Source organism: Clinocottus analis, unplaced genomic scaffold (assembly GCF_023055335.1).
Source record: "Clinocottus analis isolate CAN_PGR_092001 unplaced genomic scaffold, fCliAna1.0.p SCAF_9, whole genome shotgun sequence".
Lineage (NCBI taxonomy): Eukaryota > Metazoa > Chordata > Actinopteri > Perciformes > Cottidae > Clinocottus > Clinocottus analis.
Window position 1 is genome coordinate 7,787,002 of NW_027176251.1, and position 25,762 is coordinate 7,812,763.

General features: G+C 46.2%; 1 protein-coding gene across 3 annotated transcripts in view; it reads left to right on the plus strand.

Moving 5' to 3' along the window:
* Positions 1 to 2,013: 2,013 nt before the first annotated feature.
* pou2f2b (POU class 2 homeobox 2b) overlaps positions 2,014 to 25,762 on the plus strand; it is a 38,722-nt gene continuing 14,973 nt past the window's right edge. For all 3 annotated transcript variants that reach the window (XM_068570006.1, XM_068570007.1, XM_068570008.1), the window contains exon 1: positions 2,014 to 3,446. In XM_068570006.1, coding sequence (XP_068426107.1) covers positions 3,347 to 3,446 — 100 coding nt within the window. In that variant the 5' untranslated portion in view covers positions 2,014 to 3,346. The remainder of the gene's footprint in view (positions 3,447 to 25,762) is intronic.

A 25,762-nucleotide genomic window follows, 5' to 3' on the forward strand; every position in this document is an offset into this window, starting at 1 on the left:
CATGACACACACGCAGTCAGCTGGATTTAGGTGGTCGGTCGTGTAGACACACACACAGACAGACAGATGGACAGAATCAAAGATAAAAGGAGATAGAGGTCATCTCCAGGTTGTGTTCTGTGTGTTTGAATGTGTGTATTTTACTTGTCAACGTTTCTATTCGTATGGCGGGGAGGTGTGTGTGTGTGTGGGGGGGGAATACAAGTTAGTTTCTCACTCAAAAGTTTTTAGATCTTCCATCGACTACATGTGGAGTCTGCGAGTCCATCTCAAATTCACGTGCAGGTGCTTCGTGGTGTCTTTTTACACGCGTGAATACCGAGTTGATAGTTTTCTGTTGGGTTGTCTTTGCGGTCGTGTCAGAAGGAAGAAAAAGAAGAGTTTGGTCTGAATAGTGCGTGGAGGACGAAGGGGTGGATGCTGTAGGTGTTAGCGTCCCTCCTCCTCCTCCTCACCTCCCCATCCTCCTCTACCCCTCCAACACCATCTTATTTTCCCCTCTTTCAATCTCACACACCCTCCCTCCATCCCTCTCTTCCACAGACGCGCACAACCACACTACATTCTACAAGAAATAATTGCTTTTGTCTGGAAGGAGTGTAGGGAGGAGGGAAAGGGGGCGCGCATGGCTCCCTCTGTGGAGAGAAGGGGGTCTTTGAAGGACAACTAGTCACTTCTACCTTCCCTCCTTCTTTCTCCTCTCTCCTGTTCTTGCCTCAACTCTCTTTCCCTCATTCTTTCATATTTGCCTCGCTTTACTCCTTTCAGTTTTCCTCCTCTCCTTCCCCCCTTTCTTACTCTCCTTATGTCTTATCCATCTCCCTTCCTTCGCTGTCCTCTTCCTCTCTCCTCTGTCCTTCTCTTGCTCCATTCCCCTCCTCTCCCTCATTGGACCTGCGGATGTCATCTGTCATACGTGAAGCGGAGGGAGAAGGACAATAAAACCTGGTTGTCTACTACAGAGGATGACACATTTCTCATAATTAAGAATATGCCAGTTTAGTGTGCAGCACACATTTCTTGACACTATGGCTGTCTGTTGATGACAGAGATCATGACAAGTCCGGTGATGATGAAAAAAAAAACATATTTTATGTGCAGTTTCCATTAAAACAGGCCTAATCACCCGCAGCATTAAGAGAGCAGGTATAAACAGTCCTATGGGGGGGGCTTCCAGGAGCAAGAGCTCGCTCATTTCTATTGATTTGCCCGTATTGACTGCGATGTTTAAAGTATAGATTTTTCTATTTAAAAATCTATATCGACAATAATCTGGTGTGTAAGCACCCGGCGTTGACTGGTGCTGGCCTGTAATTGACAGCGTGTAACATGTCGGTGCCGGGGAGGGAGAGGGCAGGAGGCGAGGGGAGGCATGCTGGGGAGGCCGGCATGCGTAACCGGGACAGAGGAAACAAGATCCGGGAGCAGGAGGAGGAGAGGGAGGTGGTGATCACCTCAATCATGGAGGAGCTCATCCCCTGACACCTTGGCTCTCTCATGTATTTTTTAGTCATAAAGTGTTTGCTTTTTAGATGAAAAAAATAGTCCATGCATGTATGGTGCATTTATCTCACTGAGTTTACGCTGGTTAAAAAAACAAACTAAAATGTATTTTCATGCTGCAAACTATACATTTTCCATACTCAAAGCAGTATTGGTCGCCATGCCTTCATATATCTGAATGATACATCGTCCGCTGAGGATGGCTTATTAAAAGCAGCAGTGGTGTGATAACTTAATTGTGTGCATGCTGGGTATTAGCGTTAAGCACCTATAGGTATCCATGGATTCTCTTATCTGGTCCTCATCCCTTCCCAAGCAGGCCGGCAGTAATGCACTGATCACCACTGGCATTATTATAGCCGGTATTATTAAGAGGGGGAAAAAATCCAGAAATCAATACAGGATACCTTTTGCAGCGGTAGTGAAAACGAGGGAGATGGGGGTGGGTGGGAGGAGGGAGGGGATGGATGGAGGGAGGGAGGTGCGGGGGTGGGGTGGTGATGTGTGAGTAGTAGCGGGTCCTCTCTCGCCTCAATGTTGCGGCCAGCCTAGTGGCAGATCGCTACAATCCTGGAGGGAGCCGGGTCGAATAAGCTATTGGGGTTCCCATAAAATAACGGGGACAAACAGACAGACACAAAAGACACACAGACGGATGGACGGAGATAGGCAAGTGTTCCGGTAAAACGCGAGACCATAACGGGAATATTCACGCTGTCTTATTTCCGTTGTTTTGTGTTTTAGTGTCTTAAATTATTTATTTATTCGCTTTATTTATTTATTTATTTATCGATTGATTGCGTTTTAATTACTGCCTTGTGACAGAGAGCCACGGAGGAGGAGCGTCAGGGCCAAGCGCGCGCGTTGTGTTTGAGTGTGTGTGTGCGCGCGAGTGTGTGCGTGTGTGTGCGTGTGTGTGTGTGTGTGCGTGTGTGTGTCCGTGCAGCCTTTGCCCCGCACTTGTTTATTTATTTGTTGATGATAGCCTTTAATGAAGCTGTTTTAAATGTGCTCGCGACGCGATCCGCTGCTTTGCCCGAGCGGATGAATGTAGCCTTCATGCGAAGAAGAGAGGAGAAGGAGCGCGTGCAGCTAGAGACCAAATACAATAGATCAAACCAAATACTACAGAAATCCAAATAAGACTTTCTAACTCTGCTCGCCTTTTACACTGTCTCGTCCGTTACTATGTATCATAATTTATCGTGCTGTTTTTAAATAGCAAAGCGAATACCAAAGCTCAGCCCGGTCGGGGATGCTACAGGAGGAGGCTAGCGACTGTTCTCATGCCTTTTCACACCTACAGGAAACATTACTGCTGAGGAGTGAGAGGATAAAATAAGCTTGCTGGCCTCTATGTTTACTCAAGGAGAACGCTTTAGCTGTGCAAAGGTAACAGAGACGCAGGTGCATCCACGCCAGGCAGGTGACACACAGCCTTTTATTAAAAAGCCACTACAATAGGCCTGTAATTGTATCACAACTTTTCCTGTAGCCTGAAAAAGTGAGGTCTGATCTCATCTCTATCCGTCTGTGTGTTAGTCTGGACTGTAAGATAACTGCTGCACTCAAGGGACCATCCTACGTATATGTTCTATGCACATTTACACCAAAACTAATGTCGGCCACTATACGACATCCACACATGTAAATAAAAAGGCGCAGCTGGGCTACATGTGTACACACCCAACGGCGAACGTCGTGAGCTCTCCATACCAAATATTTCCCCAAGGCTGTCTACCCGAGACACGGACGAAGACACGGAAGCTTCACAAGAGGACACAGCTTATTACAACACTTCTATAAGATTATTTGCATCAAAACAAGAAGCCGGAGGAAGACCATGTTTGTTCCCTTGCCGGTGCCGTTCGTGTTTCAGAGAACTGCCCCTGACCTCAACGCCTGGCGTCTCAAGTCCCCTCTGGCTCTCCGCTCCAACTCCGGTAAGACATTTTTACTCTTCTCTCCGCTACATGTCCTCCATGTCGGTCAGACTCCGCCGCGCAGACCCGCCCCGCCTTGTTCGGTGCCGATGCACTTTGCAGCGGGAAGAGCTGCCGGCGAACACACACCCACTTACACCGGCGCACACGCTCCTCCGGCTCCCTTTGAATGCGTAAACAGAGTCCGTTACACCTGCAGGGCGGTTGTTCAAATCAAAGAAGCGTTCCCGAGCGTGCTGGAGTGTCCCGACGGATTGAAAATGAATTGCGTAAAATCTCCGTTTTCGCTGTCCAACAATGCGCCACTGTTCCACCCGTGTGTTGCTTCATTTCCACGCCGACTATGCCCCGTTATCAGACTATATTTCTCTCGTGTCTCCGTCCCCATCCTTTCCCTCTCCTCCACTGCCTGCGCCTGAGCCTGAACCTCCGTCTCTCCCCAACTAGACTCTCGGCAGGCAGGGAATATTCATGCCAACTTATCGATCCTGCGGAGATCGATTCCTGGGCCGGTGGAAGCAGGGAGAGGGGGAGATAGAAGGAGAGAGTAGGTGCACGGAGGAGTACGACCGCACGAGAGGAGAGATGCAAAACACAGCTATTCCTTTGTTTTATTTCATATTGTTTCGACATTGTGTTTTCTTCATAATATATTTGTGACTTGGCTCTGATCTTGCCGAACGTCTCTGATTCGCCGCGCTGGCTGCTTTTTGCTCTGACTTGTGTTTGCTGGGTAGGGGACAAGGCTCGCATTTTGTAAACACCACTGGAAATAGACTTCTTTAGTGACTACATCGCTCTGTCCTATCGCTGCTCGGCTGCTGCACGGTTGAAAGCGGAGGGAGTGTGGAGTCGGGGAGGGGGAGGGTGCCGGCTGGGGCTGGGGCGCCGTCTGTGTTTCATCTGCGCTGAAGCGGAATAAAAGGACGCATGGTGGGAGCAGCCAGGCTGGCTTCAGTGTGTCACTGACTGTCGTTGTGAGAGAGATCCAGCTCAGTCCAGCTTCGACTGTTTTTCAGACATGCAACAGTTCCTCGGCTCTTTACCCCTTGTCCCTCTTTGGAGAGGGAAGGATGTGCTGGCTATAGTGTGTTTCTGCGCACACTGAAGGACTGCAGAGTGTATAGGCCCACAGGGGTACATTCACCAATGCATATACATACAGTAACTTGCGTATCAGTGCGTAAATGTGGCTGGTGTGCACCTTATCCGATGGATGGGCTCTTAACCCCCACCCACCCCACCCTCCCGCAGTGCAAAGCTCCCCTCTCATTTCCAGATCAGTTCAAGCGCATTTGATTTCAGAGATGCCAGGCTTCACCCTTACTCCACATACTCAGTCAGCAGTGCACGGCATGTGGCAATGAAGGGATGGCTGATAGAGGGGGAGAGGAAAAGAGCGGAGAGGGATGAGAGGAACCTGTAACCTACCATATCTCCAGAGATATGAGGAGACACAGAAATGTGGGGAGAGGGGTTGGAGGGAGGACGAGGGGAAGGAGCGGGGACCGAGGAGGAGGAGTTTTCGCGCTCCGCACGTTGAAAAATGGCGAATGTCAGAATGAGATAAAAAAAAATTAAAAAAAAGTGGAAAGAGAGAGGGAGAAGTGGGTGAGAGTAAGAGTAGATGACAGAGTGAAAAACGAGGAGGAAGAGGAAAACCCAGTTTGAGCTTGAGAGGTGAGCGTAAACCACAGATGAGCCATTATGTTGCAGTGTCCCAGGCCGGGGTCTGCATCTGAATAAGCAGGCGAACTGATGGGATGTGTACTGCTGGATTCCTTAGATGGCGGGATAATAGTGATTCACTATGCTATGCTTATTTCATTCCATTCTGATAACACGGTACAAGGTGCTGTCCTTTTCAAACTGGAGGCTTTGCTGCTAAAAAGGGAGTTCAACAACTAAGGCCTGAGACAGGGCTGTGCCGCTGTCTGACTTGTGCATTGGAAAGCAACAGTGAACGTTTCTTCTCCCAGAAATCCTAAGAAACACCACGGAAGTGTCTTTAGTGACTTATTGTCTGGTTTAGTGCCCTTGAGCTCTAATGTGTGCTCCAAACCTTCACTGATAGCTCCCACAGAAAATGTTAATACCCCTCCTCGCACACACTCACACACACTGTTTTGGGGGATTTTGATTCGAGCTCTCAGCTAACTTGTTTCTTTAACTGGTAGCAGCTCGTTGACTCCTTTTGAGTTGAGGCTTTGTACGGAGTCAGAGGTCACAGCAGGAAGGTTTGATTTAGCCCCACCTGACCCTTCTCTGCCCCCTGTGTTTTCATTCTCTTTCATGTTACAACAGGCCTCAAGCATTCATGCCCAACCCCTGTGGGGGCTCACACACACAGACACGTCGTCATGAAACAGACGGACCATCATATAGCATAAACTGAGGATGTTAGACCGTTTTCCACCTGGATGGCGAGCTGCTCTAACTGATCCAGGTTTTGTTCTATTTTTAATGGCACTGTGTCTGTGAAGGTACAGGTCAGAGCCACTGCTATAGTGAACTGTGTGTGTGTGTGTGTGTGTGTGTGTGTGTGTGTGTGTGTGTGTGTGTGTGCGCGTGTGTGTGTGTGTGTGTGTGTGTGTGTGTGTGTGTGTGTGTGTGTGTGTGTGTGTGTGTGTGTTGTAAAGTGGTTTGTGAAGCCATCAGCATTAACTGGTGTATGAAAGTTTAATGGGACATAGAGGAGGAATCGCAGGTCTCCCACACGGCGCAGGGCTTGATATGATATGATGGGGCATCAAGGTGACTGCTTTTTTTCTCTCTCTCGCACTCACCTACACTTACACAAACACCTAGATTCAGTTCATCTCAACTATGCACCTTCTGTCACACATCATTAACCACCACCTCCTGCAATATACCGCCCAACTCTCTCTCACACTCAGCCTCAGATTTTAGACTCGCTTCATTTCTGTCTCTGAATATCAGACAGACTAACATTAAGCATACACTTATTGATATTTCTGTTCCTCATAACTTTCCTGATCATCTAGGATTTTGGATTTTTTTATTCCTCACAATAAAATGTTCCGTCTTAATCCATTCATCACGGTGTCTCCAGTTCTGTGTCCGTGCTTCCTGGCTACTTTCAAGACATTTCGACATCGTTATGGGGGTCTGGCATATGGGTTCGTGGGTTGATGTGGCACCGTGCATGTGCTTACCCATTTGCTCTGCGTCTGTCTGAGAAAGAGAGAGTACGTATGTGTGTGTGCACAAGCATGAGCACACGTGCAAACTAGTGTGTGTAGGTATAGATCGGTTTGTGGAGGGGAGCGTGCAAGTCGCAGTGTTAACATGATTGCAAATGACAAAATGTCAACCTGGGTTTGTTAGCAACATAATGGGGAATCAATAGACACGAGAAAGATGTCAATACTACATGCTTTATTGCATTAAGCTACCTCTCTCCTTCTCTGTAGCCCTCTCTCTCCTCTTCTTCTCCCATTCCCTCTCACTCCCCCCTACTCTCGTCACAATACGATTCTCTCTCCCTCCTCTCGTCTCCGTGTGGTAGAATTAGATTGCAGTGTATGAGCCAGCCAAGGGGTCCTAAATGCAGCAGGCTGATGGCAGAATGCTTCAGGAGCTAATGGGCTATCAGCGCTGCTATTTACCTATGTTAGGCTCACGTAGATGTCCCAGACGCAGTTTGACAACGTGACAGGGCCAAAGCAGCTGCAGCAATGACATCTTATGTGTAGCTGATGCATTAATGCAATGAGACTAACCACATTTGACATCCTGCTTACAAAAAAAAAATCGTCTGGCAACATAAAAAGGCTTTTTTATGACATTATGGCATAATTTCTGAGCATGTAATCACCTGCTCATGTAGTTATGTACTCAAGGTGACAATACTCTGTTCAAATTACTACATTTGTGAATTAAACCTGTTACACGGTTTTGGATTAATCAACACAAATCCATATGTGCAGTAATAACACTGCAATGTTAAGCATTCCTTTTAATCCTATTAACTGTTTACCTTTTCTATGGATTTGCACAGGTGTGCATATGCACCAGTAGGTTGTATATATATATATATATATATATATATATATATATATATATATATATATATATATATATATATATATATATATATATATATATATAGAGTGTGTATGTGTGGGTTGGTTGAGGCTAATGTAGTATTAATGCTGATGAGGTCCCAAAGCTCATTAGCAACAGTGAGTGGTATTGAGTTTCTCCCTGGGAACACACACACACACACATATACAGTACATCCTCACCAGCCATTAGCGTATTAATAACCATTACAACACACACACACACACACACACACACACACACACACACACACACACACACACACACACACACACACACACACACACACACACACACATAAACATGCTAACGCAACCACACTCTCACCAATGTGTGACCTTTACCCATATGCTTTTACTTATGCATTCTCCAAGACATTCAGAGCATACACAGCCATAAAATCATGCAAATATATTCATCTAAAGAGCTTATTCTACGTGTTAGCAACACACTATATCATTTTAGCCACACGCGCACACATACATGGACTCACACTCAGAGGAATCATTTTGTGCACTTGGTCGCTGTGTCCAGTGAAATACAACCCAGCATTAGTCCTAATCAGAGGCCGGGTGAGCAGGCCACTTAATCAGACCTATCACCTGGAGAACACACACACACACACAGAGGGATAGATGGACTGTGTGTGGGTGCATGCGTGGGTGTGTGCATGTCCAATTAATCAACACATCAGCGGGAATAAACACATACAAGCCACCTGACTCCATTCCAGGTATTGATTTGTACCTCTTTCTGTGTTTCTCGTTGCCTCTCCCTCTCTCTCTTTCAATACCATACACATGACGTATATGTACGGAGAATTCAAGCATTCTTGACCTCTTCATGCGGGACGCCTTGTAGGACTCTGAGTGTGTGCGTGGACACTCGGTCAGTGGTGGCCTGGCGGTGATCAGGGTTGGAGTGGACTTCGCCACATGCCGCCAATCACCCACGTCAGACCAGGCAGTCAAAACAAGCCTTTGAGCTCCCGCTGACCAAATTGAACTCTTGATTATTTGATTTTAGTGCTTTCACAACCAAGATTGACTGATTTATTCAAACGTCGGTGCTAAAGCGCAGCGGCAGACTCCCTACATTTCTTTGGTCAGAGAGAGAGAAAAACCTTGATGTGACAAAACATGCAAGGGATTGGAGAGTCTATTTGCTGAGATGACTGTGTTCTCATAAATACACCGACAATGTTTTTTTGCCCGCCGCTGTCTTTTTTGTTGTTGATTGCCGCAGGCTGTAACCTTTGCCACCCCGCTCATGTGCCGGTACATTTAGATAATAAAAAAGGCCAATAAAATCCAGAGGTTTGATTGGGTGTCTCCCCTTAGCCCAGCAGAGCGAACGACTAAATCAGAGGTCCTTCTCTCCATTTCATTTAGCTGATAAGATTTATGGTAATGAAGGAGTCCTATTAACCTTTGGGGTTCCACTGCTGTCCTTCACAGTGAGGGTGGATGAGAGTGCTTACCGATCGGGTTTTGAGGCGGAGGCAGCGAACATATCTGCTATAAGCAATGTCACATCATAGCAAATGTTTCCTCTGGAGCGCACGCGCTCCACACACACACACACACACATACATACACAACAGAGATTCTCTAAAAGGAGCTCTTTGAGAGAGATGAATGCATGTTTAATCTCCCACCTTCCTTCTCTTGTGTTTTCCCTTTTCTTTATCCCCTCTATCCTTCTCTCAATCCTTCTCTCGGCAGTAGCGCTCTGTTCTGAAATTAATCTATTGTACTCCACCACCTCTTCTCCCTCTCGTTCTCTTGTGTGATCTCTCTTATTTTGCCTTTCTTTTACAAGTGCATGGCCTCACTCCTATTCTCGTTGTGTGCGATAACAAAATCAAATTCTCCATAGTTAACAAACACATCATTGATAAACTTTCAAAAGACATATCCCAATAGATCATTTTGAATAAAGAATGTACATTTTAGATTTTGATACACCTCATGAAGGTTTCTATCAATTCCTTTTCTTCCGGCACCTATCCAAATCATTACCAACAATATTCACTGCTCGTCTAGATATTAGGGGGCAGAAAGAAAGGGGCGTAAACCCCTCCCTCTCCTGTACAAGGGCTGCACCCCTCTGTCCCTTTGTCTGCTTGTAAAGGGGACGAGAGAGGAGGCGCAGAGTGGGGGTGCCGAAGGAGTGACTAAGTGACCTCTCTCTCCCGTTTCTTTTGACGCTACCATGTTCTGTCCATTTTGTCGTGCACATCCCTCTCCCTCCCTCCTTTTTCATCCTCTTTCGTTCCCCCTTTTTTCAGCCTGGTTAAGTTGCCATGGTTGTTGGCCTCACATGTCCTCTCCTCTCTCTCTCTCTCTCTCTCTCTCTCTCTCTCTCTCTCTCTCTCTCTCTCTCTCTCTCTCTCTCTACCCGCATCTTGACAGCAGCAGCCTGGTTGCCAAAGTGTCTGTAGGACACATTAAGGCCCATAAAAGCCTAGTCTGCGGTCGCACTCTTAACCACCAGTCAGAGGTAGTGTACAAAAGTGACTTTAAATGAGTCTGTGATTACCCTGGAACATGGAGAGATAGTGAAGTGGCCATGAGAGTGTGAGACAAGGCCGGAGTGTCGGGGAGAGGAAAAGAAAGAGCTGCTCTTGGACATTTCTTGACTCTGTTAAGGAAAATTGTACAGAAACGAATATTTGTTTCTACCACCGCTAAGAGCTGAAAAGGCTACCTGAGTGGAGCAAGCGGCGAAAAGTTTTAACCCAAATCTCCTGCCGCCCACCCCCATCAGCACAAACTCCCCTCGCCCCTCTTCCTAATTGGCCACATGCTGCCTTGAGTGACAAGTGTAATCATCAGTCAAATTATGATGAGGTGGGAGGGTGTGGGGGTGGGGAGGGGGGGGGGGAAGAGAGGAACAGCAGAAGGTGGTGGTGGGGTGGGGTGGGGGGCTTGAAAGGAAGTGCTTTGATCAGAGGTAGAGAGGGGGTGAGCGGGCAAACAGACAGAGCTACATGGAAACCTGCTGTCCACACACCTGCTGCTTCATAGATGGGCAACATTAACACCCCCAGACCTCAGTGTGTTATAGAACATCACAGAGGAGCTTTGCAACAGCCCGCTGTAACCACAGTTAATGGGAGAAATGTGTATTGATTGGCGTTACAGTCGAAACTTGGTTTTGAACCTGGACTTGTATCTCTTTCTCTGCTTTTCATTTCAACCTGAATAGCAACAAACCCCCTCTGCTGCCATTACAATTGCAACACAGAACAATGAAATCACAGGGTGTGGTAGCCGCGCGCTCGGATTCTTGGACACACCAGGCCGGCCCCGCGTTATATTTGGATATACTTTGTTAGCGAGAGCAGATGTTGCGCTCCGGCCAGCTAATGAGGTTTACAGTAATTAGGAGTGCTGATGAAGCGCTTTGATTCTCCGGCTGTGGCGGCTCTCTCATTAGCGGCTAGCTAGCTAGCGCTGCAGCAGGCGCTCCAGTCACATCCTATTAGGCGGCTCAATGTACACTCTGAATTAGGAGCGGGAGATTAAGTGGAGATGAAAACTGTCTGCGTACACACACAGATCAGTTTGCACGCACACGCACACACATGCACGCACGCACGCACACACACATATACACACACACACACACATAGTTATAATGAGGTTAATAGAAGAAAATTCCTCATTTGGAATTAACCAAATATTTAAGAACTACTAATTGGAGCCGGTGTTGTACTAAACATGACGCATACCTCAAACATATGTATGTGCCGAAAGCAAGTTTTCCTACATCAAGGGTGCTCATCAGAGAAAAGAACAAATGCAACAGGGAGGAACTGAACCATGATTTGTAGGTTTCTTCATGTGAGTATGGATGAACCTTCCAGTGTCTAATCCACGCTGATTTCCTACAATTTGAGGGAAACAAAAAGACAACCTTGAAAATACATCCCTTTTTTTCTCCTGCCGTTCTTCTCCCCGCTAGTTGTCAATACTCTCTGCATGCTCCTCTCCACTCACTCTTCTCCTGCTCTCTCGTCGTCTTTTGTGTGATGGAGTGATTATTGAGGACGTGGCTTCTGTGTTTAACGCTGGTTGATGAAGTCTGCCTTTGTCTGTCTGCGCTAACCTGTCGCAACCGGGACACCGCTTATAGCAAAATCAATACACAGAGTAGAAGAGGGAGAGAGAGAGAGAGAGAGAGAGAGAGAGAGAGAGAGAGAGAGAGAGAGAGGCCTGGCAAGGGCGGTAGAGAAAAGAAAAAACAGGGAGGGGTGTTCGAAGGTAGACGAAGGCAACAAGATAGAGGAGAGAGAGCATTGATAGAGCAGGAAGTCATTGGAAGGAAAAAGGAAGAGCGTAAAATGGAAGGAAATTTGAATACTTGACTCAAGCACTCCAGAAATGTATTGACAATGAATGCCTTGTGTCTAATAGTGCCTGTGTGTGTTTAAGTAAGAACATTTATATAACATTCATATATAAATAAATATGTGTGTGTGTGTGTGTGTGTGTTTGTGTGTTTGTCTTGCCTGTGCGTGGTTTTGACCAAGGAGCGGTTGTATATCTTGCGGCGCATGAGCATGTGATTGTTTAAGTGCTGGTGCAACCGCAGAATGGGACAGCCTCTATCTGCACGAGAGCTTCGTTTGCTTCCACTCCCCAGAGTCAAAGTCGGTGTGAAGAGGAGAGAGGAGCGACGGAGAGAAGGACAGGAGGAGAAGGAGAAGGAGGAGGAGGAAGAGCAGGAAGAGGAGGAGGAGGAGGGGGGAGCAGTTGTGTGAGAGAGGCACAGCTGGGAAATGAGAAATGCAACCCCCCTCCCCGTGTACCACTACCTTACACTCACACATACGGCGCGCACACACATATATGATCCCCATCTCTTTATCCTCCCCTCAGGAAAGAAGGAGCTGAGGTGGTGGGGGTGAAGGGAAGGGAGAGGCAGGGGGGATAGGAAGAGATGGAGAAGGGGACAGATAGGGGCATTAAAATTCATGGCCTTTTTTTATTTTCCCTGCTGAAAATCAATAGTGTTTACTATGAATGAGTGGAACAGTGGACAACAGTGGTGCCGGGGGGACAGAGAGAGACAGAGAGGAGGAGGACCGAAAGAGAGAGAAAGAGAGAGAGAGGGAGGGAGAGGTAAAGGGGAGGAGGGGTGACTTTATTGCGTTAGGCAGAAGCACCAGAGGCCAAGGTTAAAGACCAGCCGGGTTAGAGAGACAGAGAGATGGAAGCACTGAGTAAATTCAGTTGTCTTCTAAAACAGACATACTACCCTATAAATGCATATTTACTGCTGGCTATCATAAGAATGTAATGTAAAGTAAAACATCTGTGCGGCTCCCTGCTGTAATATCAACGTTTCAAACGTCTTCACTTTTCTAACTTTCCATTCCTCGCTTCGGCTTACTCTACCTTTCAAAAACTGTGTGTTAATTGGCAGCCAGCAAACACCACTGACATGGTCTCTCACAAACAAACATCAGACCCACACACACACACACACACACACACACACACACACACACACACACACACACACACACACACACACACGCACGCACACACACACACACACACACACACACACACACACTCCAGACCAGTTCACACTGAGTTGTTCTGCAACCCTGACCCTGTTTCCTGCTGCTGTAAGCCTGAAGTTCAGGATGGCTTACCAGTGTTTTGATTAAGCACTGTCTGTGTGTCTCACAGCACTTGATCAAAGAAGAAAACAGTGTGGGGTTTTTTTTTTCTCCTTTTTTTCTGGATGCGGCTGCAACATGTTCCATAGCAATCAAAGCTTTTTAAAACAGTTATGTCGTTCTTATGTCTGCGAAATTCTGTCAGTGTATAAAGAATAGATTTAAGGATGCCAGACACTACTTTAAAATCACAGGGAATGTTTTTTTTCTTCTCCTTTATCTTTTTTTCTATTCTGCATGTTCGACGTTATCAGATTTTCACAACGTCTTCAGGTTGTTTTGTTTGCAGCTGTGGTGGACTGCATGAGTGTGTGTGTATGTGTGTCACCATTTAGGTGTGCATGGTTATGTCGTGCATATAAGCCCCACTTATTGTACACACACTGCTGTGTCCCTGCATTGTTGTGCATGTAGAAGTGTGTGTGTGTGTGAGAGAGAGAGAGAGAGAGAGAGCGAGAGAGAGAGAGAGAGAGAGAGAGAGAGAGAGAGAGAGAGAGAGAGAGAGCTGTGCAGGGGGTGATATATATATTCAGGCAGCTCATGCATTATGCAGCGTGCAGGTGAGAGCATCTAAATGTGAACTTCTGGTATGAGGAAGGTTCAGGGCCAATCTCAGTGAAGCCCCTGGTATTAGCATAGCATCTCCATTTCAAATCGGCCCGTCAAAAACCAGCAGCATGTTTTATTCAGCAGTAGATATTGATCACTGGTATTATGCATACATACGAAATCTATATTACATACCACATCAAAGCCTTTGATATGTATATGATACTGCTCTGCGATCACGCTGCATGCTGGATGTAGGTGTTTGCTATGTGCATAAACTCTGCAACTCTGTGGTGATGCAAAATATATTTTGTTTTTGTTCTGTTTGTTCTGAGTCATTTGATGTGGTGAGAGTATGCAGAAGTGTTGTTCGGGTGCTACTAGTACAGCTGACTTGTTTACTGATCCAAAGAGAGGACAGAGGCAGACAAAGTGCATCCGCTCAGCAGCTGAGAGTGTGGACACTGCATCGTCTGCAGGGATGCGGAGAGTTTGCTGAGGTCAGAATGGCACAAAGGTTCTTTCCTGTGGGCTCGGGTTTGTGTGTTCATTACTCCGACGCCTCAATAGACCAAAGTGGGTGTTGTGTGCTAACTACAGATTCTCAATCCACTTACAGAGCTTCTAGCTTCTTGACCTCCAAGCACCCATGTACATTAACAGCCAACATATCACTGTCCCAGATTCTCTTTGTCCATCAACATGTTTTTCCATCAATAGTTCTCCGTGTGTTAAACCGTAGACCAGAGGCCATCTTGGCCTCTCCATCGTGTGCCGTGTTTGACCATCGCGCTGCGTCGGTGCTACACTAAATCTCCCCTCTCTAAATGACTGGAGTGGATGAAAGGTCACAGTATATGGGGGAGGAGGACAATACAGGCTTTAGATGTGATGGAGCTGGTTTTTTCACCCATAGGTGGTCCATTTGCTTCATGGGACATTAGGAAGGGTTGCGAGGGAATTAACTTTTTTTCCATGACCACATGACTTTGGCAGAATTCAGTGCTACATGAGATTTTTGTTTTTTTATTGCTTGTTTTTCTCCCAACCATATTGTCCATCCTCTCTCTCTCTCTCTCTCTCTCTCTCTCTCTCTCTCTCTCTCTCTCTCTCTCTTTCTCTCTCTCCCTCTCTCTCTCTCCCTCAGTACTCTGTTCCCTTAGCGACCGTTTCCAAGGTGCCCATTCCCAAGGGCTGGAGGAGGGGTCCAGTGATGTCATGCATGCATAACTCCACACCTGTAATTCATGTCCTGTTCTCCCTTTCCTCTCTGTCTTTGTCACATTTTTCTTTTTTTACTTTCTGTTTTTTTTTTCTTCATTTTTTCCTCCACTATCTTTAACTCCATCTCAAATGCGTTTGAACACCGCCCCCCTCTCGTTTTGTTCTTCCTCCGTGGCTTTATTACACATCCGAAACGGCTTTTTACACCTTCTTCCCGTTAAAATGAAATTCACTTTTGATTTAGGAATCACTTCAGTCTGTTCCAGATTTTGATTTAAACTCATAGTAATGTGTTTTATTTTAACAGTGACGCTCATCTTTTCACTTGCTGTTAAAAGACAGACAGTTGAGCTGGCCTCTTTCCACCGTGTACATGACTCTCTACATCTGCTCCATGTTTAAAAGGTCATTTGTCAAACCTGACATTCTCTGCCCTTACGAAAGGTTTCCTCAATATCCCGTCCGGCTCCCCATTCAGAGTTTATGTTTTTTCATCTATTTGTTTGCTTTTGTATAAACCTTTTCTGACAATGCATTCCTCTTCAGTGTCAATAAATATATAGAGAGTGGAGGCTGAATTCTATCATCCTGTAATGTTCAATAAATTAAGGAATGACAGATGCAGTGTGTGCGCGTGTGTGCGAGTGTGCAAGTGTGTGTATGTGTGTGTGTGTGTGTGTGTGTGTGTGTGTGTGTGTGTGTGTGTGTGTGTGTGTGTGAGCCAGCAGGATGTTTTTACTCAGCACAGGTTGTCACTCTTCTGTTTCCCTCCATGTACCTTTTGTTCCACCCCCATTCCACCATTTTGGTTTTTGTTCTGGACCAGAAGAGGCCCCACAGCAAGGCCCCCTACCTGCGCATCACCTCCCTCCTAATGTTTACCAAAGCTCCCTCTCCGACACACTCTTCCCCTAAAGTCTTTCTCTCTTCACTTCTCCCTCTGAAATTAAATATTCAAAAGTACAAAAAATCCACAGGAATTGTTTTTTTTTTATGAAAATGAGGACACAAAAAATTAAAATAATGATATATATGATAGGATATAACAATTGGAGCACAGGAGTTTTGTGTGTTGCCTCGCTGACTTTCCTTCATAGTCTGATGCAGCGTTGGCATTGTCAGGTTTTGTTGCAAGAAAAGAAAGAAAATATTGACTTTTTTTTTGACACTCTTGGTATTTTGGAAACCCTTGAAGTTGTATTTTGGTAAAGAACTTGGTCCTTATGTCTCTATTCAGGTTGCAGGAAGAGCATGCAGCACAGGACTAGTGGCCACACTCTTTATTGGAGGTTAAATGACAGAAACTGGTCCAAAAGTTCTTGTCTCGTTCACATCGGATACAAATCGTCAAAAATGTCATGCTATTCATATATTTAGGGTTCCTATGCACAAGTCTCTGTCGGGCCTAAAACAAGATTTCAGTGTCTGTGCCCACAACAACTTACATTGGGATACGTTGGTCACCAGTTTGGACGCAGTATCCAGTTCTCATACCAGCTCTCTTGTTGCTGGCAGAACCAACAGTCAGTTTCCTCTGGTTTGCCAGCTTTGTCTGTGTGAACCAGTTCCAACGGTCAGACTGTGCTCACTGAGGGGAAAAATCCATAAGAGGATCATCCCCTTTTTGCGGCTGCTAAACCTGCGCAAATGAAACAAAAAGAAACTGTGTAACTCTCTAAACACCTGCAAAGGATAACATTACAACACAACTGCAATAACTTAACGTCAAATAGCTTCTTGACTCCTGTGCTATTTGCACATATTTAAATTAGGCAGTATGCATACATTTGGCACGGAAATGGCCTCTTACTGTGCAATTGAGCCTCATTGCAAGAAACTAAATGAAGCACTAGAGATCAGCGCTAAAAGCCACATGGAGTTACAGTAAGATTATGAAGTATAACTGAAGGATATTCATAAGGGATGTCGCCCACACTGTGACCGTGGAATTGAGTGATTATTTTTTTTCTCCTCACATAAAAAAAGGGCAAATTGGGCGAGCTTGCACTGTAATAAAATTGGCGCAATATCTTTTGTGAATCGGACCTGAGAAGTGAAAAATAGCTGTTTCAAGTGACGCGCAATTCATGGTGCTGTCCGCGAAACGCAGTCCATTCTTTGTGAATTCTCCCATCAGTGTGTATTTAGTTAATGTCTTTTTCAGCCTCCCTCCCTCTCTCTTTCTGCTTAGCTGTGTGCTGTGGTGATGGGAGGGCTCTGGTGGGCTTGTTGAATGAACTTTGTGGTCGTGCTGACAAATCAATGATAAAGAGTAATGACATCAACAATGTAATGTATCTCCTCGTGCTTTCATTGACTCTCCTTGTCTCCCTCCAACTCCTCTCCTATTATGCCACCTTGGCTCTTTGACTTCGCTTTGCACCATAAACTACTATGTTTCTGTCTCTTAATGTTTGACATTATATGTATCTTTTATCTCTGTCGTTTGTTTCTCTCTATTGGTCTGTCTATTCGCTAACTCTCTCTCTCTCTCTCTCTCTCTCTCTCTCTCTCTCTCTCTCTCTCTCTCTCTCTCTCTCCCTCTCTCTCTATTGATCCAGTCATAGTTTTCTCAGTCTTCACAGTACTGGGCCGCTCTAATCAATACAGATAATTGTCTGCTCTCTCTCGATGCCAAACATAGTCTCCCTTTCTCCCCTCTCCCTCCCTCTCTCACTTTTTATCAATGAACCCCGGTCTTCCCTCACCCCTCCTTACCCAGCCCGCCCTCCTCCACCTCCAGACGGGGATTCCCCCTCCCCTAATCACGGGAGATAACCTGCTTTCTTTACCGATTTTCTCCCACCCGCCCTCCCCCACATCCCTGCCTCGCCCGCTACCTCCCTTTCCTCCCTCGTTCATCGATTACCGTGAGAGCCGGGGCCCGGCCCGCCCGCCCTACAGATGTAAACACACACAGTGCTCAGGTTGTGGTTTAGTTGCCATTCGACCACTGCTTGTGTGTGGGCCTTTTAGTTAATCGGTGGGATGCAGCGGTTTTCACCGGGTTACGGCAGCTTTCTGACTCGGACCCATGATCGTCAGGAGGATGACTTCGTACATTCACCATCTAGCCGGTGACCTCTCATCTCCTGACGTCAAAGCAGACACCCTTGACCAGTAGAAAGCGCCAAACCATAGTTCAATTGAGCCATTTTCTCGTCTGACGTATGAAGTGAATTAGAGCCTTTAGTAAAGCAGAGTCGTATCCAGTTCATTTTATTTACATTGCCTTCAATAAAACCTCCAGTAAGCAAACCTTTAAAGCTGGGTAGGCAGTTTTCTTGAAAAGGCAAAGATAATGCCAGAATTTGAAAATACAACCCTCCACCTGCAGCTCTCTCTTCCCTAAGCCCCTCCTATCAGACGAGTGCGGACATATGCACGTTCTTCATGCAGTAACCTGTACGATTACTCATCATTTATTTCAAACATTATAGTGACTGTGGTCTTGATGCTGAGAGTGGCAAAAGTGGAAATTATATAGATTTACCATCTTGTTAACTTGTGGGCGCCTAAAGGCCTTAAAGATGACATATACTTGGATTTGAGTCTCTAGGTAGCTACAGAGCCGCAGTTATTACAGATATTGATATTGACATGTGTTTTATTATGTTTATTGTCAGACTCCTGAAAAGACTCTTTTTGATAAGTCAGTCTTCCTTTTGGGGATGCTTTGCAGTTGGTGCCAATGCAATTTTTCCACCATTGAATCAGTCTTTGACCAGCTGAAGGGACGTGTGTGTATCTGCATTTATAGAACAATGAATAGTCTTTCTCTCCGTCCACTTGAATTACAACATCCTTAAAGGTTATTTTGGAATTTCTGCCCAATGATGTCTCAAAAAACTACCTGAACAGAAACCTCAAGAAGAGAATTACAATATTGAGAAACAGATGAATGCAGATGTTAAGTAAATATTCATTGTAAAAATTTGAAGATTTTAAAGAAAAAGAGTGAAGACTGGAGTGAACAGGCAAATAACAGTTGGATCCAGGGCAGCATTCATATTCTGTTTCTACATATGAAATCCTGCGTGTTTAATAATGCATCCACCAGTCCAGCCTACAAGACAGGTTACAGGCCTGCAGGTGATTGTGCTGTGTGTGCAAGTGTGTGTGCACGTGTGTGTGTGTGTGTGTGTGTGTGTGTGTGTGTGTGTGTGTGTGTGTGTGTGTGTGTGTGTGTGTGTGTGTGTGTGTGTGTGTGGTGGCATTCTTCTAGGTATCAGACATGTAGCATCCAGTAGAAGTCTCTGATGTATTCTTTATCCCTGAGCTCAATCTGGTGCTGCACCTAAACCACACAAGCAATATCAATGACAATATATAAACAGTATATGTATCTAATGTTTACCCAAATACCTCATATCCACTCACATCTGCTGCTACTGATAGCTGCAGCAGTGCCTCTGTTTGGTCTTTACCACAAGAGGAGTAAGTGAGATGGAGTTGGAAAAGGAAAGTATCCGTTTCAGTCATGATGGAGGTCTAAAATGAAATGATTTGCTATTACATGGGAAAACAGAAGATAGCAAGAGCATTTGTATTTGAATTGTAAGCGTGCATTGGAGTTTTATGAATATGTTTGTGCATCGGTGATGCTTCAAAGTGTGTGTTTGTTTCGGAGCGGCTCCGCGTGTGCGCGTGCATGTGCACATCTGAGACAAATGGAGAGAGTCTGGAGGCTATGCTCAGGTTTACACGTGTGTGATCAGACTAAGCAGGGCTTAAAACGGCCAGCAGCGTGATGGAGAGGAGAAAAGGAGGGAGGTGAAGCAGTGGGGTTATATTGTCCTGGAGGAGGTTTAAGGGGGAGGGTCGGACGGGAGACAGCAGGGATACTCCTCGCCCCTTGGGAGTTGAACCTACAACCCCCTAACCTTCCTCTAGCCCCCTAGTCATGGACTTGAACCCCGTAACCCCCTGATGGACAATCTGTTCTTCTCCCTAGTCTCTCTGCAGCACTGTGCATGCCATTAACGGATAAATAGGCTGTACATGTGTGTGTGTGTGTGCACGTGTACGTGTGTGTGTGTGCACAAGGACACTTCCATGTGTGAGTCAAGTGTTTGGTCAGTTGGCTGTGGCTTTGACGTTGGGTCTTGCCCCCTTTTTATTTAATGCTTGTCAAACAGAAGAGGTGAGAAAAGGAAGCATGAAGCACGGTGATTTGTTATTTTGATTCTTGACTCTGCTTTGTTGAGATTTCTGTTTTGCAAGCCGGAGTGAGCGGTGATTTTTTTTTTTATTCCACTTTGTACTCATTGAAATAGATAAATAGAGCATTCTGTGTGAACCACACAGGCGCTTTCTGTCTCCCGTGGATCCCAGCTCTCCTACTGTTCCTGTAACGAGGACAGTAGGAGAGGTTTATGCATGCCCCGGACCCGACTCATTCTTCACCTGTCAACAAAATCATTCACACCTCGGAAAAAAATGGAGATACAGTAGAGAGGAGGACAGGACGGGGGGCAGTTAGTGACAAGGGAAGGGCTATGAGGAGGTAGAGGAGGTGGCTGATGTATTCCTCTCTGCAATTTTATTTTATTTTTCCTTTCTTTTTCTTCTTCCTTCATTGTTTGTGTTTGTGGGCTCTTCTTATCAGATCCCGGCTCCATTCAGGGCCTTAGTCAGGGGAAGAAGCCAGCCGCCTCCATCTCTCTTTCATTCAATCTCTCCGTCTCTCTCGCTTTCTGGTGCTCTTCCTCTCCTAACCTTTGAGAATAAGAGCCTTGAATTTGAATTTCAGAGCGAGCTAGCGAGCAAGAGAAGGGTTTGGAAGGAGGAGGAGGCGGGTGGGAAGGAAAAGTGGGGAGGCTTGGGCAGCTTGAGGGGGGGGGGGGCTGGTTGTTGGAGCAGCGGTCGTTGAGAAAGGGCCTGCTCAGAGCGTCCCCCAACCTCCCCCCTTTGAGGGGCCCCGATCGATACAAACTCGGAGCAATAAAGCTTTCCCCCTGTCATCTCTGCAGAATACAAAGCAGAATAGAGAGAGGGAGAGAGAAAGAGAGGGAGAGAGAAAAAGAGAGGGAGAGAGAGAGGTGAAAAGCTGTTCCGCTAGCCAGACCAATTTCCTAACCCCCCCCCCCCTTCCTCCTCGCTCGCTTCACCACCACCACCTCAACACACCATCACCATCACCACCACCTCTATCACCCCCTTTTCTTACCACCGTCTTTTTATCTATTGCTCTTTCACCTTCTTTTCCCCAAATGCACAATATATCCCCCCGACTGTATAGCTGAACAGCTATCTCTCCATAATGAATACAGCATGAATAAAGTATACAATATATTCCCTGCTTCCCCAACTATCTAAGAGAAAGGTAGAAAGAGGGCGATGAGGGAGGAAAAGCGGCAAGAATGGTGGTGTGATGGGGGAAAGAAGTAAAAAGTATGGATGGAAAACAGGAAGGAAGGATAGTTATATGTGGGGATAGAGTGTGTGAGTGTGTGCAAAGGGGGGAAACAGGGATAAGGTAGGGAAAAGGAGAGAGGGGAAAGGGGGAGAGGGATTGCACTCAGAGAAAGATGGATGTAGCGATACAGGTACAGAGGAGGCGGAGGAATATTGATGAGGAGGAGGACGGTAGAGGTTGAGGTAAAATGTGTGGGGATGGGTGAGGGAGTGAGTGAGCAAAAGAGAGAGAGAGGTGAGCGGGTCAAACAGCAATCCCTTGAATTGAGAGCCAATTACTGTAATTGTAATCTGGATTCAAAGCATAGAGACACAGCAGTGACAGGCTCATGCAGGCAGCCACACACACGCACACACAAAACAGACAAAAGAGAGAGTGTGTGTGTGTGTGTGTGTGTGTGTGTGTGTGTCTGTGTGTGTGTGTGTGTGTGTGTTGATTGTTCTGTGAAACTACATGCATTTTGTCTGTGCATGTACATATATATATATATATATATATATATATATATGTAAATATAAATATATATATATATATATATATATATATATATATATATATATATATATATATATATATATATATATGTGTGTGTGTGTGTGTGTGTGTGTGTGTGTGTGTGTGTGTGTGTGTGAGTCTCTGTCTCCATTCTTCTTTACTGAATGGCAGTGCAGGAGTCAGCCTGCCAATCAACTATTGTACTCTTGTCAATTTAATAATATTTCTGAGCGTTGACCTGCACAGCGCTACAGCCATGGCTCTATAATCGTGTGTGCGTGTGTGTATGTGTATGTGTGTGTGTGTGTGTGTGTTCCTATAATTCTCTGTCTCTCTGCCTTTTTCACCTCAGACTAACCCTCACCACTCCCTCCCCCTCTTTCTCCCTCCCCTGGTCCCTGTCTCTCATTCTCTCCTTTATTAGAAGAAGATAGTGCGAATCCTTCATCTCTCCTCCACTAATTCTCTCCGTTATTGTCCCTCCGCTTGGCTCTCTGTGTCTTTGCGCTCCTTCGCTTGTGTCCTCCTTTCTTTTCTCACTGTGATCTATATTGCTTGCTTTTTCTGTTTTTTTTCCATCTTTGCTCCGGCCTCCTTCCCCGTCCTTTCCTGTCCTCTCATTCTTTTTTGTCTTTCTATCACCTCACACAGATGTCACATCCCTAAAGCTTTCCTGTTCTCTCCCTTGGACCTCATCCCTCCATCAGCATACCTCAACTTCCCCGCTCTCATCCTCTTTTCCTTTCTAACCTGCATATGTCCCTTGTCCAGGCCACCTCATATTCAACATTGTCCCTTTTTGCTTTTTCATCATCATAGGCTCATTTTGTCAACTCTATGTCCCCCTCTCATTCCTCAACCTCCCACCCTCCCTACATCCTTCCTTCCTTCCTTCTTCATCCCTCTGTCTCTCCCTCCCTCCACCCTGTTCGTTCCCTGGGGAGGTCAGTAATAATGGTGGTGATGGAGTGAGAGAGGGAGGTGCGATTATTGTCTTGTCGGGAGTCAGAGGAATCGATCGGCCCAGAAATATGAGGCGCGAGAAGGAGCCGCTGTGTCAGATACAATAACCACCCGCTCCCGGGGGCTTACACACATACATACACACACATTTAGACACACACACAACATACACACGGATACCCGTATTCGACACGAACATACACATTTATTTGGTTCGACGCAAGTGCAGACACTGACACGCCCGCACATTCGTGCCATCTTTCTTTTTCATTAATGCGACGCACACACCTTCTTCTTCTTCTTCTTCTGTGGTGGATGGGAGTGGCGAGGCAGCCCAATCATCTACATGCTTTGATCTGCGATAAAGCACAGAAGTAGATCTGTTCTGATCATTCTTCATGCACAGATAAAGGGCAAGGCGAGGAAAATCGCTCACACACACCTTTCACTCACGCAGCTATAAACAGACATAAACACACACATACGCGCGCACGCCGCACACACATGCTCACACCGAGACCTTTCACTGCTGTTGCCTGGCAACGTGGCCGAGTGTCCAATCCGAGCCAAGAACAGTGGCCGGTGATGTCACAGCTGCTGCTGACCAGCAGGTCTGGGAGAGAACGAGAAACGGAGGAGATGAAGAAAGTTTAAATTGGAGAAAGAGAAGGGGGGACGTCGCAAAGAAAAGAGTGGGACGATGAGGATGATGAGAGTGTTTGAAGTAAAAGAAGGCAAAGCAGGTGAAGAACACGCCGGGGGAAAGAGGGGTGGGTTGGAGGAGCACACATAGACAATGGTTGCCATAACTAAAGTGCAATTCATTGGGGGAATGTCAAGGCCTATTCTACACAACAGTCTGCTTTGTAAGTGAACAGTTTGGTCTAAAGTGGCCTCAATGCTCCTCGAGCCAGCGTTGATGGCCACCAGAAGAAGAAGAAGAAGAAGAAGAAGAAGAAGAAGAAGAAGAAGAAGAAGAAGAAGAAGAAGGGGCGAGAAAAGCAAATTATTTGAGCTTCAACCTTGGTAGCGCCGTGGGAGAGCGGTGTCTGTCTAGACAAGCTAGGCTCCCTATGGGCTGCGGAGATGATACCGAGAGGAGGGGAATGGTGTGAGAGAAGGATTGAGGGGCCAGAGGAAAAGGAGCGATTGAGAGGTATTAGGAGAGGAGAGGAATAGGTGTTGTAAAGGTGTTGGCGGTGTGTATGTGTGTGTGAGATGGCGCATGTCCCATGGTAGCCAACAGTGTGAGTGTGTTTTAGCCCCTGCTGCTACTCATACAAAACCTCAACCTCTGTAGTCTCCACACTGCTAGACCTACTGTTTATAATCCTGCAACTCCTCATGGGGCTACACCTGCACACACACACACACACACACACACACACACACACACACACACACCTACCAGACTGGATTTTAAATCTCTCACATTGTAGAATAGAGACTTGCTGCCGGACTGTGAATAGGACGTGGTGGGTCCATCACTGAGCCGGGCTCTGTCCCCTCCTCAAGAAGAGGAATATGATGGATTATATGAATTAGAGCCAGTGTGTGCACCAGGCCTGAGGCTGCACTAGATATAGGAGGACGGAGCCATAGAGGGAGCCTGAACTGGTTTGGAGACCTGTGAATTGTCCCTGCAATGACCCATTATACACACACAGCGTCCTCACCCCCAGCTAACATCCTCTCTGCAATCTTTTGATTCCTGTCTCTCCATCCCTCACCTTCACTCCCATCACTATTTCCCTTCTCCTTCATCTCCTTCCTTTCTTTTCCTATTCTGCTATTCCTCTTTACCCCGCTCAGTAACCCCCCCCCCTCCCAAACCTCCCTACCTGCCTCTCCCTCTCCCGCTCAGACAGTGGAGTGATTGATGGTGCTCTAGAGGCCTCCGCTTCCCCCATCCTCCTCCCTGGGGTCCCACTATCAGATTGTGTGTGTGTGTGTGTGTGTGTGTGTGTGTGTGTGTGTGTGTGTGTGTGTGTGTGTGTGTGTGTGGGTGGGTGTGGGTGTGTGTTTATTATCATCTGAGAAATGTAACCTCTGGTGATGACCGAACCCCATGCTTCATAAACATAACTCGTATTAGCTGGTAAAAAAATAAAATCATTTAAAAAAAATAAAATGCATTTCTTATTATATATTGATTCTATATTCCAAATGAATAATATCAGAATTTCTTTTAGGGAAGTGTTAAAATGTCATCTTCAATTGAGTCCATTCGCAGTCACCCCAACATCATCTAAGTGGCGAGGCTGGAGTGTTGCTAGGTCTGGTCTCCATGGTGACCAAGGCTCAGACCTCCTTGGGGCAGGAAGGCCCCCCATGGCCATGAACAAACACACACACACAAACACAAACACACACACACACACACACACACACACACACACACACACACACACACACAGAGCACACTTACATTCACCAGCTACCTATTGGAGCCATTCAAACAAACACGCACACACACACCCTCTGTGAGGCGGGTAGATTGGAGTTTGAACAAAGGTCACGGCCCAAGCCAGGCTGCCCAGACGACCTCTGACCCGGAGAAACGCCCCCTCCCCAATGTGCAGTCTGTCACGGCCCGTGGACAGTCTGTCTGAGTTGCTGAAGGCCCGAACGCGACCACCAGACGACGGGTCCAAACGGGTTCGTGGCCTCGAGCTTTAAAACCTCACGACTCAGAGTTCAAGGTGGCATCTTAAATTCCTTGTTTCATCATGCTAAATAAAAACACCAAATCCTCACAAGTTAGGGCACATTTTTGCCTGAAATAAGAAACGTAAATCAATATAACCGGCAATCAGTTTTCTGTTGGACCACTCAATAATCGAATGAGCGTCTCAGCTGTAAATCCAGCTATTTACCCAAAGACAT